This window comes from Toxotes jaculatrix, chromosome 4 (genome assembly GCF_017976425.1).
Source record: "Toxotes jaculatrix isolate fToxJac2 chromosome 4, fToxJac2.pri, whole genome shotgun sequence".
NCBI classification, from domain to species: Eukaryota; Metazoa; Chordata; class Actinopteri; family Toxotidae; genus Toxotes; species Toxotes jaculatrix.
In genome coordinates, this window is record NC_054397.1 from 10,052,218 (window position 1) to 10,072,308 (window position 20,091).

General features: G+C 40.2%; 2 protein-coding genes across 7 annotated transcripts in view; both read right to left on the reverse strand.

The window, feature by feature from the left end:
- Positions 1–14,428, reverse strand: part of npnta (nephronectin a) — a 48,168-nt gene extending 33,740 nt beyond the window's left edge. For all 6 annotated transcript variants that reach the window (XM_041037204.1, XM_041037202.1, XM_041037201.1 and 3 more), the window contains exons 1-2: positions 14,120–14,428; positions 5,699–5,799 (exon numbers count right to left, since the gene is read on the reverse strand). In XM_041037204.1, coding sequence (XP_040893138.1) covers positions 5,699–5,799; positions 14,120–14,190 — 172 coding nt within the window. In that variant the 5' untranslated portion in view covers positions 14,191–14,428. The remainder of the gene's footprint in view (positions 1–5,698; positions 5,800–14,119) is intronic.
- Positions 14,429–16,401: 1,973 nt separating this feature from the next.
- The window catches only part of gstcd (glutathione S-transferase, C-terminal domain containing), a 45,265-nt gene continuing 41,575 nt past the window's right edge, over positions 16,402–20,091 (reverse strand). The window contains exon 12 of the mRNA XM_041037251.1: positions 16,402–19,071. Within this exon, the coding sequence (XP_040893185.1) occupies positions 18,881–19,071 (191 nt within the window). The 3' untranslated portion in view covers positions 16,402–18,880. The remainder of the gene's footprint in view (positions 19,072–20,091) is intronic.

Below are 20,091 nucleotides of genomic sequence, written 5' to 3' on the forward strand. Positions count from 1 at the left end.
GTCTGGAGTTCTGGAGTCACACATATTCCCATGTAGCTGCCTCTGGGTAATAGGTACATTTTGAATGCATTTGCAGTTGAGTTTTAATAATTAAAATGATGTCTGACTAAAACCACTCCACGTCTCCAGTGGTATTCTCTTATTTCTGAAAATGTTAACTTCATATTCCTTATCACTCACATCTAAATGGGAACGAATAAAGTTTCCTCTCACACAGTGTGAAACAGTAAAATTATAATTCTCTCTTTTAAATTACATCAATGCACTGAAAGATGAAAATACCATCATTATCATTCAGTGATGAGATCATGGTCCTGGTTTCTTCAATATAAAAATAAATGGTGCAGCTACCTGGCTGTGAAAAGATTGCCTTTTCATGAGGCATTTGATTTCTAAATTAGCACTGTTTAAAAGTGCCTTTAAAGCCAGAATTGTGTCAAATGATTGTGAACATGTGTCTTTTATTTCTGCATACATCCCTTCTAATTTTTACAAGCAAACCCTTCCATTTTGTTTTCACCTTATTACCCTGAGCAGATGAAAAGGCACTTTTAGACGGGCCTTTACAGCCCAGTGATCATGAAAGAAAGTAGAGTAGACAAGGAAACCGCACAGACAATCATGATAAAGTGAATTACTCCAACTGAGGTATCGCTTTTCTGTTTTCATCGTTCACTTGTTAGCTCACATTACCAATTCAGAAGTCCTGCCTTAATCCTGTCCACTCCATTCGTAGAAACAAAGACTGCACTCAATCAAACTAAATCCTGGTCTCAATGGATTTGTAAAACCCACCAGGACCTCTGAGGAAATTATAATGTGTGAACTATTTAATATGGAAGTGATATTCAACCCAGAGCCTTTACAATGCAGAAAAAATCGATTCAGGCCTTTCTGCCAGAGCTGTTTTTAAGTCTTTTGGGAAGATTTAAGTTAATAAGAACAAGTTTCAGGTCCTTTGAGACATGTTCAAGTCCAGTCACAGGTTTTAACAAGCTAATTGCAAGTCCATTGCAAGTCTGTTTAGGTTTCTGAATGCTGGCCATTAATACAGTACAGCTTTTGAACATGTACTTTTCATGCAAATTAATGTTTTCATTCACAACTGTTAAGCAAACATTAGGAGTTAGTTCATTGAGATAAACAGCTGGTGGCACTAATTTTTCAGTTGGGTACCATTTAAACCAGAGGGAGAGGGTTCAACTAGATGACATCACTAAAAGAGCTGAAACCTGAATCGGTGAGGTTTGACGAACGTTACAGTTTCCTTATCGCTCCATGCAGACCTCCAAAGTTTTTGTCTACCTCTGTTTTTGTGGAGTGGAAACCTCAGTTGATGGTCGATGCACCAACTTTTCCACCTCAGCCAAACATAGAAACCGTTTTTCAAGTTGTGTTATGGGAAGTGTAGGATCCAGCGGGTGACTCATGCAAGGGGCTAAAAGTGAGGATGTCTCGAGGCTGCTGATTTGATTTAACGGAAGATAAAGATAAATCACTGGATTATTCTTTTAAAGATATTCCTTTCCACACTATCGGTGCATGGCAGGTATGATATGACTAATGCAAGGGAAAGATGATGCTCATAGCAAATAAACTGTGTGTTGAGGTTACTAAATCACTTGGCTAAGGTTAGGGAAAGACTGTTGATTTCTGAAGCAAAAGCTTTTCAAAACATCTAATATGGATCAAATTAGCTTCAAATTGAAGTTGGTCTGTTTACAACCTCACAGATGTGCTGTGACCTGACATCAAATGTAATAAACGATCAAAGCTCTGACTATGACTGACTGAGTGGACTATTAGACATTAAGGCTAGTGGTATCAACTTGTTGATTAGACAGTTTTTCATCCTCATCAAGGGCAGGAGAAATGAAAAGTATTTTAGTATGATTGCTGTAAACTGTATTTCACTGGAAAAGCACTTAGGAATGTAAATGCTGAACAAATCTTCAAATGCTCACAGTGGTGGTAAAATGTTCATGATGGCAGCTGGTTAGAATAAGTAGATTCAAGTGTGGCTCTATCTGCCTGATGGCCTGTCAGAACATTATAAGTGGAGTCTCTGTCTACTATAAATCTAAAGCTCCTCTCTCTCTTTCTCCATCTGCCTGATTTTCTCACTTGTCTCCCTCTTTCCCACTCCGGTAGCAATCATCTCTAACTCTTTACCTCTAAACCATTTTCCTTACACCTCAGGATTTCTACTTTCTCCAACTTAAACTTCTTTCTTTCCTCTTCCCCTTGCTCTTTTGGTTCTGGGAGCTTTTAAAAAAAAAAAGAAAAAAAGTCAAGGTTGATCCATTTCTCATTCTTTGAGAGAAGTAGCACAAACCTATCGCTGAGCTCCATAGCTGAGAAAGCCACAATCCGATAACTCCGATCCAATCTGTTTGCCACAAAACTTACCAAGACCTGAAATCTGTGATGACTGCATCCACTCACACACGAGACACACACACACACGCACACACACCCATGATTACAATTCCTGTCTTTCCTAAACCGTCCACCTCTCTCCTCTAAGGTTTAAATCAGCACCTTACTGGCTTGATGGAATACTGATTGTAGTCTCAAGTGAATGGATTTGAGCTGCGAACCCAGTCAGGAGCATTTAGAAGCATTAAGGCGAGCACTCACTGAGTGATTTAACACACAGAACAGATATGGTTTTGTTGGAAAAGCAAGCAAAAGCAGCAGCCTGATATGGCGGTTCAACTCAAAATTAACTGATATCTTTGTTTCAACATGGAACGTGTGCGACTCCAGAACAACAAAGAAAATATGTTCACACACTGCTTTTTGGGTGGTCAACTTTTTTTTTTTTTTTAACACTACTGTGCTTAATTTATTGTTAAACAAATGCCAACTATGATGTATTATTACTCTTGAATTCTGAGGGCAAAACAACAATTGTTTTGTGGAATTGTAACTAGGCTACGGTATGTGCTGTGGCTGTTTTCATTAATGTCTGTGTTTTAAGTGGGTTAAATATAAGCACATGAATCATGTCTTGTCCCATAATCTAAGCTTCTGTGATAATTAAGTCATCTTCATCTATTTCGTCCTTGTCCAAAACTTACATCTATTCCACCTTGAATTTTCTAAACATGGGAAGCTGTCAAGGCAGACAGCCCAGTACAGATGCACTGGGAGGTATTGGGCTTTGAGATGGCTGACTCCTGCCAGGATTACTGCTGAATCTGGCCCCATGTTCAAACAAACAGTATCAAATGATACAATTGAGCTGTCTGAGTAAAACACTGACACTTTCGCCTAAATCATTCCAGCTCAGATTATGTAGTTCAAGTGTCAAGGCCTTGTGAAAAGGTATGAGTTTTTTTTTTTTTTTAAGGCCAACTACTGCAAAAAAAAAAAAAAAAAAAACTCATTTCCAATCATGAAATCAACCCCCCTCAAGCTACCAGGCTAGATTTCTCCCATAAATCATTAGCATAACTTGTTTTTCTGACTCTAAGTGTTTATGCAAGAATAAAATTATCATATTTTGTTTCTAACAGACATGAAGCGAGAGGTGGATAAAAATGAGATTTGCCTTGCACAGACCTTAGGTTAATCTGGCTAAGCAACAAGAAGTAAAAAAAAAAAAAAAAAAAAAAAAAAACTGGGGCCACAAACTCAAGTAATACTGTTTGTATTCTCCAGAACAAAAAAAGAAATTAAATTGGAGTAAAAAAAATAGCTGCCACACCCAGCAAATTAGGCACAGCAGCCTTTTAGATACAGACCTTTGGACCCAACAAGCAGTCAGTGTGTGACATATTTTCATACAGAAAATATATAAAATACAATGAGTTAAACAACTGTCAGTTAAAGCATAGCACAATGAGCTTCAACAGGTAAAAACATAAATCAAAAACTGGTCATGGAAACACACAAAATGAGTGGATTAATAAACATTATTTTAACAAGCTGTAACATGTGGCCAGAGCCAACATGCAGAGTTTAGGTCTTTTCCACCACAGGACCTTAACAATCTGTAACCTGGAGTGTCCAATAGCCTGAACAGTTAAGAACTTGTAAGACTTTGGTGCTACATTGTGCCTTTTGCTTCCACTGTGTTTTACAAAGCGGGATGCTTTGGACATTGAAAAGGAGACACTGTTTTGAACTCCTATGCCATTAAAAGGGGGACAGATGTCATTTTCTATGCGCCATTTGGTGGCTGAGTGCAGCTGTGTGACAGAAATCAACGCAGGAAGAGGTGCTCATCTCGGTGTTGATTTTCTTTCACATGAATACATCAACAAAGATGGAAAATCTTCCAAAAGAGAGTGGAAAGCATGAGAAAGCAGAAAGCTAGAAAGCTACTGCTGATCATGATCAACAGTTCTCCCCGCACTCCGCTGAGAACTGAGTACCTGGAACTTGAATTTGAATTTGGCATCGCCTCCTGATTAGTTTTAAAATGTAGTTTCAGGAAAAGTGGAAACAAGAGCACAATCAGTAGTCTGACATTTGAGGAAACATGCTTATTTGCTTTTTTCCTGAGAATAAGATGAGAAGATCAATACCAGTCACGTATCTGTCTACAAACTATGAGGCTACCTCTAACAGCTGATTAGCTAAGCTTCACATACAGTAAATATTGGAAACAGGGGAATACGGCTGATCTGGTTCTGTCCAGACATTTTGAAAGCTCACTCATGGAGATAGAAAACATACTCCCTAACATAGCATGAGCTTTAAATTCTTACCTTTGAACAGAGCCAGGCTACCTGTTTCCTCTTGTTTACACCCTTTATGCTAATCCAATTGGCTGCTGGCTGTAGCTTCATGTTTAACAGATAAATAGTGGTATTGACTTTCTCACATAACTCTTGGCAAGCAAACAAATAATATTTCCCAAAATGTTCAACTATTCCTTCAAGTTGCAGGTTGCTACGTTCCTGCAGTGGAAAAGGCCTATTTGTGCAATTCCCCCTTCTTGATTAAACCTCCACAGCAAAGCAGCAGCTATACCATCACAGGCACCAAGCCATGCAGGGGATGTGGCATTTGTGAGGCAACTGGCCAAGTTAGTTTATTCACACCTCCCCGGGTAGCATTACAGGAGAGCAGAGGATCTTTACACAATGTGAATATGTCGAAAATGTGACGTGTTAATATTTCATACAGTTCATCTGTCACAGGCGTGTGGTGCTGTGATACTATAAGAAGTAATGACAGGACACATCCTCCGAATCCTCTAAGTGGCGTGGTTGAATATAAATACGAGTCGAGGTATGTACACCTGACAACACCACGGATTGTGTGCACACCACTGTTGCTGTTTTACTTGTTCTGGCAGTGTTAGCTGGATTGTTTTTGCAGAGCCGTAATCTATAATCAATCTCATCTCTACCCTTGAATGTGTCCACCTGCAGCCACAGTCACTCCCTCATTATGGCCACCCGCCGTGTGAACATAAATGTCAGCCCGTCCCCCATTCAACCAGCCATTACCATCAGTCTTTACTCAAAGATTGTCCCAGGTGTGATGCTCCATTAGTTGTATGTGTTTCTGTTGTGATAACGTGCATGTACGTGTATGTGTGTGCTTCCCCAAGACTTTAGTGACTGCGGTAGTGTTACAGCATTTCCTCTGTCTAATAGCATCTCTGACCCCAGCTTGAAACCTCGCAACCTTGTTAGCCCTGTTTGCCCCCAGCACCAGCAGCAGGCATGGTGGCACTCACGCTGGCAGTGACCCCAGGAGCGGCGCGTCCATCCCCAGCAGCAGTCCACCCTGGCGCCGTATCGACACAGGCCATTGGATGAGGCCATCTGCCGCGGCCACCTGTGAGGGGATGACATAATTAGTTTGCTGACAATTAAAATGTCTTAATGAAAAGCAGGGGTCTCTTCAATGTTGTTTGGAGACAGGCTTCAAAGTTTTTACATCATTCATTTAATTTTGCTGCTATAGAGAGAAAAGATTAGCATAAGTATAACCAGGGAATATTTTCTTTTTTTATGTAAAAGAACAAATTCCTTTCTTTTTTACCTGTTAAAAGGTTTTGGGGGGGGGGGGGGGGGGGGGTAGTTTTTTCTTGTGTGAATTAAGAGGCTGCGGATAGAGGATGGCATCTAAAACTGACTTGACTTGATTAATCTCTGTGGATGTTTTTTATTATATAGTAGCTTTTCAGTACATAAGGGCCCAAATTCTGTCATATGTACTTGAGCATGCAAGACAAAAAAAACCCAAAATTGCACCTCTCAAGGAATAGAAGCAATACAGCAGTGATATTTCTATATTAATTGTCAGAAAATAGTGAAAAATTCCCATTACAGCTTTTATCGTTGCCTTACACACATAAGAAATAACACTGATAGCACATCAGATCGCGTTGGTTCATGTGATGTCAAACTGGAGACCTGTGTTGAAAGCCTGCCAGACCCGATTTGAATTTAGCCTTCAGTGTGCATCAGTGCAACACTGACACTCAAATCTGAGTAGACCACATCACGGCTGTGCTCATTATAAGGCTTGTGAAACAGATTAGAAGCCGTGCACTGCCTGGTGCCCTTGAAAATACAGTATGTTTTCTATCTCCATTTATTACATCAACACATCAGAGTATGTGTTGCTCTTTCATATGATTAACGCACCAGACAATTTCATGACAGTGGAAGATAATATCATCCCTGCTATGGAGAGAACAGATAGGTCTTCGTTTTTATACAGATATAGGTTATTTCTCGAACATAGCAATTCCTCTAAGAGAAATTACAGCCGGATGTTTTTGTTACACCATGTTCTATTCTGCTCAGAGCAAGAAATAGCTTCTTGGCAGACAGTGCATGTGGATTACCTTTTTATCTGTACCAAGGCTCACCACATATTTATGGAGAGAAAAGGGTGAAGGAATGAGTCCATTTAAGGATACTGATGAAAATCCTAGCCGCATACTTTGAGAGCCTGGCTCTGAGATGCTGCCTAAAACCTTGCAAATAAAAAATGAATTTGAAGCGAGGGCAGACCAAGCGAGCGAGTTTTCCTACCATACAATAAAGGGAACTATCTATCTCCTTAAGCGCTGAGAACTACTCTTCCATTATCATGGTAAGAGGTCTTGAGTACATGAGAGTTTTGAGGAGATCATTGACTAAATCCAATATATGATTGACCTGAACTGACTATGCAGGTTTTAAGTTGCACAGAGGTGCTGGAAACACTGTAATCCTGTTAGAAAACAAAGGAGAAGTTCTCTTGACATACTCCCCTTACACAAAAGATGCCTTCTTTTGTGCCTCAATGAGAGAGTGAGGTTGTTGCTCAGTATTCAAGGCACATCCTATGCCGCTTTCCCTGCCTAGTTAGTGTCTCTATGCCAAGATGAGGAAATGCTAATGCTTGCCCCTGCTGCCAATCACCTCTCTGGAAAAAAACCAGATGGATGCTAAGTGAGAGTGGCAGATCCAGGGAAAATGTTTGTCTGCTGCCTGGCAAGCAGGAAGGCAGTCAAGCAGGAAGAAATTCCAAGCACACACAAGAGGAAAAGACAGGAAAGGAAAGGAAAGGAAAGGAAAAGAAAGGAAAAGAAAGGAAGGGAAAGGAAAGGAAAGGAAAAGGAAAAGTAGAGAGGAAGAGGAAAAGGAGAGGTCTGGACAGTAGCCAGTAGTGTAGACGCTAATATCTCTACTATCCCCGCCGCCCCCGACACACACACAGCAACCCGCTGTCCCTCCATACTGTACACCTGTTACATAAAACAAAACAAAAACCTCTCAGCATGTGGCAAAAATCACTTCATTTGAAGAATGGTGACTCCTTCAAGAACATCTCACAACCTCCTGTGACATTTTAGTGACATTTAAATCTGGTGACTAGAAGCTGATTTCATCCTGATGTTCTTGTACACACTCTTGAATTTATTCACCAGTGTGCATAAGGTAATTATCACCTTAGAATGTGGAGGCATCATGTGGGAATGCGCTGCTATGGGCGCACCTGCTCCTGCTCAGCCTAATGGCATCATATTCTTTTGAAGATATATGACTTTACAAAATAATCACCACACTCCAAGCAGAAAGCTTCCCATGAAACTGCAGATAACACCATCACAATTAAGAGTTTCCAAAAGATGGTAAGAGTTAAACAGATATTTAAACTTCGGACAGAGCTCCATCTGTACAAGGACGGTTGTAAGTCCAAGTTTTGTCTTTTTTACATACTCTCTATAATGGCCTTGAATAAAAGCTCTTCTCATATGACAGACCAGTCATTAATACCAGGATCTCTGTCACAGATATATTAACCTACCTCTGTAGCAGTTTCTCTGACAGTGATTTAGCAGTGCTTAGAGCCAATCTTCTTTTATCTCTTCATCTAGAAATAGATTTTTTTTTTCTGTGTGCAACATAAATGAAAAAATGGCAAATTGTGTGACTAACACTATCGCTGTTCTGCCACCCCTTCTCTTTCAGCCCCTTGAAGTCTTTCAGATTCCACAAGTTGCTTTGAAAAACACATCTAACAGCGCTGATTGCCAGATGTTGTTTAGAGACACAGTGTATGCAGCTAATTAGCTTCAACTTCATATCACTTGCCAAAGCAGTCATCTTGTTTGACTTGGGTAATTGAAAGTTATGTGATGGAACGCTTCTCATTTTTATTCCCATTATTTTGTCCATTGTCAACTAGCCGAATGACAGAAAATTAATCAACTCTTTTTTATACAGTCGATCAATTGTTGTAATTTTTTTAAGCCAAAGAACCCAAAATTCACTGGTTCCTATGGTTCATATGGGTTTATTTTCAATTTTTCTTGGTCCCCTAAGAACTGATCATGTTTGGTTTTTGGACACTTGGTTTAATGCAGCAACACATTAAGCTGGGCTTTGGGAAGTGTATCCCTATTTTTTGACAGCTTGTAAACTGAAACGATTACTTGAGAAATTAAAAGGCACATTGAACAGTACTGGAAATAACTGTTGATTACAGCCTTATTTCTTTGTATACCCAAAAGATGTGGAGGTCATTGAGATGTAAAATTATCAAAATGCAAACCATGCCAGATCAGGCAGCCTTATGATGGAATGAAGAAAAAGTCAATAGCTTATCTTGGCAATTAAATCTAAGATTTTGAGTTTTTTTTTCCTGCAGCAGGATATAATAACGTGGTAGAGCTGCTATTTTCTTTGCCCAGAGGATTTTAACAAAAATAAATAGATACATATTTCAAGTTTTCTGAACATGTCAGGATCAGAAGGGCCAGGGCATTTGACCCTGAGCACATAATGTTATGAAGACTAAGAGCAAAGCAGCAGAGTTTGAACTCCTACGGGCTCCCAGTGGATGGTGGGCGAAAGGTGTCTGGGAGGTTGGTTTGGTACATTGGGAGCAAAAAGGAAACTGAAACCTCATAAGATGCAACAGGTCCTGGATTATTGAATCAAATATTTTCCTCTAATGCTTTCTCCTACACATTCATATATAGAATTACACACATACACACACAGAGCGAATATGGAATCACGTTTCATGTTCTCAGTGCTTCTCTCAGTCCTCTTTATGCTGAATATCGCCTGCAGCTTGTGCACCGCAACACGCTCTGAACTTAAAACCGTGGGTTTAATGCAATTCATCAAATCGCTGTTTCATCACATCAACACTGCAGCACTGTCAAATATGTCAATAAAAAAAAGTTCAATTTTTAAAACATTTAGGGCCTGAAAATTATGACTAATCTCAGTGGAAGTTACTTTGACACTGCACAAAGAAGAGAAGCTTTCTTTTTCAGAAGTATCCCCTGTGATATTGTTCTGAACAGAGAGCTGACGTATCAAATGGACGTTAGTATAATGCATGTATTTATTACCCCGAGGCTCTGAATAATGATCCTAAATTGCACTAAGCCTTGAAGGAACTCAAGCAGATAATTATCAACCTTCACGCATGCTGGGTGACACCTCTCAAGCACAGACAAGGTTCTTCCAGGAGAACCTGAGAGCTTGATATCCACAGTGGGGACCCCATCCCTCTTCCATTGTTTTACCACAGATATAAAGCTGGCCCATCTTCCCTGCCTGACAGTGAAGAGTAGTCAGTCCATTGCTCACAGGGAGCAGTGTGGGGTGTAGCGTGATAATCAGAATCATGAAGGTACAATTCTCATTCAGAGCGTTGATAATTTAATCTATAAATCTATCATCCATCCATGAACCCATACTGAAGCCTGCAAAGCGTGACTGCTGAATGGAGTTTTCTCACAAACGCCCATAGAGTTTGATTGCTGCGTTTGTAGCATCTTGGGTGAGAGACTTGCTCAGACCTGCAGAGCTCAGCTGAAGGCTTGTGTCTGTGGAGTCATAAGGTGTCTGCCGTCTTAATGAAGCACCTCAGCTGCACGCACCGCCTGCCTGCCACGCACATGCAGGTTTCTAAGACTGCATACATAAACACACAGCACCATGTGAGATATTGACCTAAGCAAAGATATAAAGTGAGAAATCAGCCAGCCTGTTAAACCTAACAGATTTAAAAAAAAAAAATAAAATCAAGGCATGGTGGCAGTTATTTAATGAGTGGCCAGTAAACTAAAAACATCTGTATGATGTAATGCAATGCAATACAATACAGTAATCCTACAATAAACACTACTAAAATGTTTATAATGTGGCAGGTTGTGTGTTGGCTCAACCCTGTGTCATTTAGCCTATATATTTAAATGATGCCGTATAGGAGTGCATCGTCTAAAAAGATTCCCCCCTCACTCACATATACGGTGGAGCAAAATCTCATACCTTACATTCTCATGCACTGCAATATTTTACATGCTTTACATCACATTCATCTGACAGACGCTTTTGTCCACAGTTGGTTACACTAAATTTTAACCTACATAGGAACGAGACTTGGAGCATAAGATGCACAAGAGCACTGAGACATTTTGCAAATACTGGCATTAGAGCTGTAACCATTAGTCAATTAATCAGTTAGTCGAATTGCAACTGTTTTGGTAGATTAATTATTTTTAGTAATTTTTCAAGCAAAAGTGACAAACATTTGCTGATTTCAGCTTCTCAGTTGTGAGGATTTGCTGCTTTTCTCTGTCATATATGACAGAAAATTGACTATATTTAGGTTCTGGACTCTTGGTTGGACAAAACAAGAAATTAGTTACAAATAAGAGTTGAAGTTCTGACTAGCATAGCGTGTCTAGGTGCAGTGTTGTGCGGTGAAAGATGGGCAGCGACTCACAACACCACTGACTACAGCCTTACAAATGACCACAGAATTAACTGTGACACAGTATTAACAGCAGTTCATGTCGAATTGTTAGTAAGTATTACAGAACTGTTGAATTGCATTACAATGCACAAGTGTCTGGTCACAGGGTGCATTGTGGAGCAGTCTCTGCTAACAAGCAACAAAAGGATCAGACCTTGCTGCAACTCTTGCTATTCTCTCTCTTTCTTTGTATAATGGACGTTTTTGATTGTTCTGGGAGCCAGTGGTTGTTTTCTGCATAGGTTCAATTTTCCATACAGCACAACAATTTTCAATATAATATTAAGCTTCTCAGCTGAGTTCCACATACAAAACTCCTTCAGCATCCTGTTTGCTCAGTGAAAATGAAGAGCAGGAAGGGCAGTTATGTTAGTTATAAACTGAAATGCTACATGCTCACGCTGCACTTTCCATTGGAACTTGGCAATTTATTAAAGTTGATATGTCTTGATAAGTGAGGTGCACTACTTGTGAATGCATGTTTCTCAAAAGGCAAGACCACACTGAACTCACAGTCGGTGGAGTGAACTCGCAGAAAACATTTGGCAGGGTTACACTTTAAATCTTCTCTGTGACTTCTAATAAAGATGTTGATAAACCCTTCATCACTGCACTGAAATGAAGTATGCCACATACTGAACACTGAGAAATGAACTGTAAATGTATTATTTTTTAATACCTACGGCCTGTTACCCATAAAATGTGACTTTGACAGTGTTTTCACACTCGTTCTCAAACCCCAAAGACCCAAATGTGGGTCTGATATTACAACGCCAACATAACCTGGCACCAGTCCACGACTTTGGATTATTACTGAGTAGGTCTGGTATGTGCTGCTTGGCTGTGCTGTACTTAACAGTTTAGTGACATCACTAGGGAAGTATATCCTCTACTGTATGTGTTTTGCCTTTTGTTTTGGCAAAGTCTTCTGTGCTACATGACAGGAAATCGGCTGTCCTTGAGTCCTTGGTTGAAATAAAATGTGGCAACAACAGCACTACAATGCTTTTAGCCACAGGTTTGCAGGTAAGCATATTATCTAAAGCTATGGGAGAACAAAATGATCTTGCCAATGATGCCCGTGAAGGACCCTTCAGGGGTAGATGGATAAGCCTGTTAGGAACGCTCTCTAAAAGGCAATAACTGAGGGAGACTAGGTAATAAATGGGTTTTTTGCTTGTGCTTGGTCCCAGGGGATATTCTCTCAATGAATTAATATTGAAGCAGAGACTCAGGCCCAGGCAAATTTATATCCATAAAAATTGGCAAATTATGGCCATGGTGACAAGCCACTCCATCAGCAGGGATGTTAATAATGTACAATATGCTGCTGCTAGGTTAAAGTAAATGATCATTACACAAAGGCAATGCTTGAAATAAAAGTTAAAGCCCTACACATCTCATCAGACCACATCGTGTCACACAGATATTAGCTGTGGTGAAAAAAAAATGTCCTGTATAACAAAAACACATGCTGGCAAAAGCTAAACTCTAATTTTCTGAATCATTCTCTGCCCTCTCCTTCATTCTCGCTCTCACACAGACACACTTTTACTCCTTGCTGAAACCTTTGATATCCAAATGACTTCTTTTAAAGTACATTTCAACACAGCAGAAAACTGAATTGAAAGAGCTGAGGAGGAAAAAAGGCAATATACCTCCAGATGTCAAAATCTATCAACAAGCAGGTGGAATGGCAGTCAGTCTGAAAGGGCTTTTTGAAATGCATGCACACTATTTCAATAACAATTACCTTCCTAATCTTCAAAGTTTGTCATTCATTTGAAGAACGCTGAACATGAGAGAGGACTCAGCTGTGGGGCTCAGCCTGTCTGACAGAGATACACGGGGAAAAAGAAAGTACAATACTTGGCTGCATTCTCTGTTGGAGATGTAAGAATTTTGGCAGTAGGCTCTGTTTCTGTAACTCTCTCACTGTTTGGATGGACTTCAGTCCAGTTTTACTCTGAGCTCTAGAAATCCATTGCAATATGACACACAATAAAGAGATGGCATATAGTTTCGAATTTGCTTACCTCTAAAAGTCCTAAACAAATAATCCTAGTCAAAACAAATGAGAGTTCTGCCAATGAACACAGCTGATACACTAACTTAATCTCAAACAATTTGGAAAGATGTTTTTTTTTATTAGGCCTACTTGCTTCAAAGGAATGGGCCAGGATCAGATCTAAATTACAGCGTGGTTTTATTGTGCATGGTTGTCAAAAAGAAAAAAGCAGCCATCATCCATCATGTTCAACTCAGATGCACCTATGGGCAGATCGAAATCTCGGACACACGCATTCTTTGGGGTCTGGCACGTCTCCACGCCTCTGTCTTCACATACTTTATCGGCTTCGTGTTTGAACATGAACCACCGGGCGAAGTGCTGTCACATCACTTTATAATCAGTCTGATATCTGCACAAGAAAAGAATCGCTTGGTGTGATTTTTTTTTTTGCTCACATGAACCAAACACTGCCTCTAATGTGTGCTCCGAGGCGCAGAAGCAGACGCTTTACGTGCACTTGGATTATTACTGTTTTCATCGAAATAAAAGTTAGGATAACAGACTGAGAAAAACGTAAAGCGCAGATGCCAAGACCACGAATCACTCCTCACCACGCACTTGAGCGCACAGAATTTCACAGGGGCAACATATTATAAGTCGGATCTAAATTGAGTTTACAACCACTCCAGCAAAGTGCTTCCCTTACCCAAAGGCGCAGTTCTTAGGCAACAGAGGCATCCATCATAAATACTATAAAATCCATCTCGGATTGAACTGTGATGGTCAAAGTGTAGCTGACTCTTGACCAAAATCAGTGTTATTTCACACACACGCATCCGCTGTCGCGGAAAATGAACCATGTGCCATTACCTGCCATCAAAGTCTGCACTTGCTCCAAAGCAGCAGCTGTACAACAACATCAACTTTATCCATAATTCCATGATTCTGAGAGTTACGCGCCCTCGCCGCTTCTTAGTCTCCGTAATCCAAAAGCACCGGGCAGAGAATCGCGGAGGAAACAACTAGACAAAGAAAGCGGCAGAGTTTCTTTGACGCACGCTTAAGGTGCACAGGTAGGAAAGGGCTCTTCGCGTCCGTCAGACTGCTCATGTGCGGTATTCGGGAGGTGCGGGAGACAAACCAGTCCGCTGCCTGGAAGTAGATTGACCCCAATGTGTGTAAGTGTGTGTGTGAGAGAGAGAGAGGGAGAGAGAGTGTGTACGCATGTGGAGAGGGACGCACTCTGCCGGGAAGAGAGCGCACAGCTCCGTCTCACTCTCTCTCTCTCGCTCCTCTCCTCACAAGTTCAGTCAGCGGGCTCTCCAACCAACAGCACCCACTGCGGTCGTTTCTTTTTCCAGTAACCAAACGGTTATACGGATATGCAGCCAGGTGCACTTGCATGACTTTTTAACGTAACGTCACGACCTGTAGCCTACAGCCGCGAGGAAGAGGCTCCAGATTTGGAAATGCCTTAATTAATTGCACAGCCTGCTGAGGCACGCAGGTGTATCGCCCACCCAGGTGGATGTAGCTCACGCAGTAAAGACAATACAGTGAAAATTACCGGGGCTGAATTAAGAGAGGACAAAAAAAAAAGATAAGCATCACACAATACAAAATGAGCGGTTTACGTTTGAGGAGCATTTGAATAAAGGCTTTTGTTAGAGCTGTGTAATTATTGTAAATAGTGGTGGGGGAAAAAAAAACAAGCGATCTGGTTCTGATTGAAATATTTCTTGACAAAACATTTCAGCCCGTCTCTGCTTTTGTGTCAGATATTTTCTCTGATGTATTATTATGAGGAAAAAAAGGGGGCACTGGGCTGCTTTTGAATACAATTTTCCTATCAAACTAAGCACAACACAATTCTTGAAAAAGCGATGAAGCCCATATGAAATTGCTCTTCATTATTCTCATTCCTCGACGAGAGGTTGTGTCTGATTGTATTAGGGTGATTATTTCCTGTCTGCCCCCATCAGCAGCTCTTCATATTCACTGGTCTGGTGAATAGAACTTCCTGTCTGGTGGCAGAATCATAAAGGCCTTGCATCATTTTCTGACATGTCAGACAGCCTTTTTTACTCGAGAACCCGAGGCAGTCAGGAAAGTAATTTTCCAGTAAGGACTCAATGGAAAGGAAGGAAAACGGGGACAGAGAGAAGTAACGGGACAACCAAAGACCATCATTTTCAGCGACGGAACAGGAGATGAATGAGATGAAGGTTTGATGTGATTACTGCTGGTTGTTCACAGCCACCGCCATCTTTTGATACATGGCACTGTTCCCCTTGTTACGCCCTGTCACCAATTTGATAAATCTATGCAGAGGCACAGTGGTTTGACGTCTCTAGAAGCAAGTGATCGGAGAAATGCCGGTTGTGTATAATTACACAATTAATCACATTATTTTCACGACTGAACTGTAAGAATTGTGATTCCATGATGATTTATTGCATTTTAAAAAATGAGGTATGGGTTATGCAGATCACCCAAATCATGCCTCATTACCAACAATGCTCATTTGTTGTTGAAAGCTAAGACTGATGAGATGAAGGTTTAAAGGGTCGGTTCACACAAAAACGCAAAAATACATTAGTCTCACTTACACCTAAGTCTATTTGTCTCTCTTACTTATGTTTTTAAGTTTTATCTGCTGACGTTTAAATAATATCCATCTCTGAAACAAAGCTACTTTAGTTAGGATTTTGTTGGATTTATAAGTAATTTGATCAATAAAAGAATTCCTTTTAGACCCACTGAGATATTTATTCATTGGTCATACTTCACTGGACACTTTCAGTCTGTCACTGTTAACTCTGTTACTGCTTTCTTGTAGACAAATTTTTACAGTTCTACATGGTCAACTGACCGGCTGTGTATTCACTAGAGACTCCTTAGGTTACACAAAAAATTCATTTGAATTTAGAAATTCAAAAAGAAATTCCATGGTTCCTTCCTAGAAGCCTTCTAAGAAATACTAAAGGAATTAGGAACCTGTAAAATAAAACAGAACAATTTTTTCATTGTGGTTTTTCCAAAACTAAACATCAACATGTATTTCTAGAAATCATGTCCAAGTTACTCTGGATGATCCACAAAGCATGCTGTCAACTGTCAATGGAAAATGAGAGAAAGAAAAAGTATTTTTGTGAACTTACCCTTTAATGATCCCCCTGGGGAAAATGAGTCATTACATTTTGAACTAGAAAGACTGTGCTACGACAGACAAAAGCAGAAAATGAATGCAAAAAACTAAAAAAAATAGAATAGAAGCTGGAAAATCCTAAACTGGGGTTATATAAAGGCGACATCTGATGTGACAAGTAGGATGAGGAGCATCAGGAAACAGATTACAACATTATTAGGTTGTGCAAAACAACAGCAGCTGGGACCTGCTGCAGGCAACCAAAAGAGGAATCGTGTGCATAATAATTGTTGTTATTCTGGGCTCCTATAATTATGCTCAACATTGTTTATTTGAAAAAAATATATGTCAAATGAAACACATTTTATTGCTGACTGTGCATGTTAAATGGAAATTAGAAAAGAGCAAGCATGATATTTGAGATAATGGAAAAGGGCAGCAGAGTCATTTCGTCTCGGCTTGTACTTTATGTCAGTTCCCGTTTTAGTAACTCAGAACACATAAACTGATTGTCAGTGATTGTCATAAGGGAAAATTCATATCACTAGGGAGGGACCCCAAACACACAGCAATGAGCTGTTGCAGACAAATGGCCATAAACAGCGCCAGTGTAATGAAAAGGAAAACTGTTGGCCAAAACACTAAGACGAGCAGAATTTTAATCACAAGTAATAACTGAAGTTAATAAACCAATGAAAGCGCCATAATTTCCTGGTTTAGGTTCACAAACGGGGGAGAGAGAAGTGTCCACTGAGTTTAAAAGAAAACACTGTAGATTAAAGTGTTAAGATAAGATTATTTAAAATTTATCACCGGCATTTACATTAAAAGTAATCACTGATTAAGTGACTTCAAAAATCATTTGTCTCAGCTCACATGGTGTTAACTGCTCTTTTAACTTTGGAGGCCAATCAGTTAATTACTGAACAACTGAAATACATGCAGCTCAGTGTATCACTGACATCATTCTTGAAGCTGATCATTAGTGAAGAAATGCTGTGCAGGTACATAAAAAAAAGCTCAGATGTCCTGCTCATTTTGTCTAAACAAAGAATCTTGTCAAGTCACCTTCTAGCCCCGGGTGTTTGGGTTGAATCGACCCACTTCACACCTCATGCAAGCTTTAAGTAGTGCCACCTACTCTCTCTCCGCTCCTTCAGCCCTATATGCATTTCTGTAATATACACTTGTGCAGAGGCACAAGCATGAACAGAGAGTCAGATGTCTCCTTTTGAAATAATTCCAGTCCTTGGAAGGAGCTGTGTCTGTGGCCATTCACCTCGGGATAGATTGACTCTGCTGACTGAATTCAGATGAGTTCGACACTGGAAAAGCCTGCACCTCTTCTTTCGTCTGTCCCTTCAGTGTGAGCAGGAAAACTGGCTCTCCAGCTACCTCCTCAGATTTCTCAAGCAGCTGCAACACACTGTCAAAGGTGACAACACAGGATTTTTCAGAGAAACAGATGACCAGTTTCACCTGCGTGGATGAAAGCTTAAGGGGCCATATAGTGTGTCTACGCTGCACAGGATTGGAAACACAAAGCGTATTGTGTGATTTTTAGCTACTAGGCTCTGAACACCGCGCATCTAATCAAGCACACTGACCTTTTCGCCAGCATCATAAAATATTCATTGGTGCTGAACGTATTACGGAATGCATACCATACTCGCATCCATTCTTTATGAGGAGTAATCATTTTCTCTGTAGAACCTTGACAAATGCCATATTTTACCTGATGTGATATGAGTTTAAATCCAGTTTCTCTCTTTCTGTGTCCCCCCCTCACTCTAACTCTCTCACAAACACACACACAGAAGAAAGGTAGACAATGATATTCCCCATCTCATCTTTACGTGTAGATGAGTTTCTAGCACTGAATTCCTCTTTCTCCCATTAATACCTGGCAACAGAGAGAGCTGACTGCTGAGTTCTAACACATAAGGCCATATACAAACTATTTGCAAAAACAGCATGTGGAAGTATGGTGAATTTAATTCGCAGTGTGGGTGTGTAATTCCTGCTGCTACTGTTTACGCTGACAGCCCGATCACACAGTTGAGGCAAAGTCACAAACATAACGTAGCAGTTGGTTAGAGGCTTGAGCTCTTTTACTACAACTAAGCGCCCAATAATTGAGCACATGTAACTAAGAAGAGGGGTATTTCTCAGAGAGCTCTCTTGAATGTGTTTATCAAGTGAAAAATCATGGCAGCGTTGCTTTCACCTGAAGGCTGAAAGAAATTTCAGAAGATGACTTTTGTTAGTACAGAAATAATAAGCAAACATCTTTTTTTTTTTTTCTGAGGCCATTCCTCACAAAAGGCCTTGTAAAAAATAAATAAAAAGAAAATGTTGAGGGCGGATAAAAAATAGTTGTATTCTCAGCACCGTCATGACACAGCCAGGAGGCACAGAGTGGGCACTTTATCAAAACCCTGACCATGCTGAAGATGCTCTGCTGTATACCAGTGCTTGCAGTCCTAATTATGCACCGGTGCTTCCAGTTGGCTAGGACTGACTTCCAGTCCACTCTTCTGTGGCGGCCTTCCCACCAGCATGTTGTTCTTTGGTGAACAGCTTTCAGGCTCCATAGTCATCACCCGTACCAAGTACCCATGTGTCTCTGCTGCCCACGACCGGTCCAAGTCTACCAGGCCCATACACTGTTTACCTGTAGTGGTGAGAAAAAGAAACACATTCCAGTATCAATGGCTTACCTCTTCTTATTTAAACGTAGAGACATAATAACAGGAACACACAATACAGAACAAAGCATGAGAAAGCATGAGAATGAGAAAGTGTAACTGGATGTGTTTGATTATCCCAAAAGCCGCCTGCTCAATCTAATTCTGAAATTTTGTACAGGTGTATCTACATTTTTGGAAACAATTGCTCAAATGTTATTATTTGACAGTTTATTTTATACTTGAACAGTCAACTTTACTGTCAAAGTTGAGAATAACTATGATAGAAATGTTTGAACAGTGAACTAAGGGTTCATTCAAATTTCATTAAAGATGAAATATACAACAAAAATCTAAGTTAAAATTATCTAAACTAACTTTAGAATATACATAAAATGCAGTGTATTGAACCCTAATGTGTTGTAACTTGTTCGCATATCTGCCAGATACAGATGGGTTACATATTAAAAGGAAAACTGAAATAAACCAGTGAAACATTTGCTAGAAGCTGCAATGTATGTGCACTGCGCAATTCAATTAAACAGTTACATCCTATCAGGGTTTGTGACAAGTGTAAAAATGCAGGGCAGGTCCCGTTTTCCTCCATTTTGGTTCAAAATGACAAGAGGAAAAGATCTAAGTTACTTTTTCCTTTGATGAAACATTGCTGTCCTGATGTGAGTCGACTCTTTGACGAAGACAATGTCCCCATCCGCAGGGCACGAGGGTTCACTGACTGAGTTGATGAGCATGAAAATGAAATGTGAATCATATGCTATCACCTTCACAGGCATCAGGTTTTAACACAACTGAGCACCTATGGGAGATTTTGTCTCTACCAGAGTTACAGAGATTTGGGGAATGTATACCAAGGAGCACTGAAGGCGTTTTGGCAGATTGTGTTGGCAGGCTTGTTTTTTTTTCCTTTATTAAATTTTTTCACCCATCTGTGTATGCTGCTTATGTTGATAAAGCTCAGCCAATATCAGCAGATTAACGTATCAGTC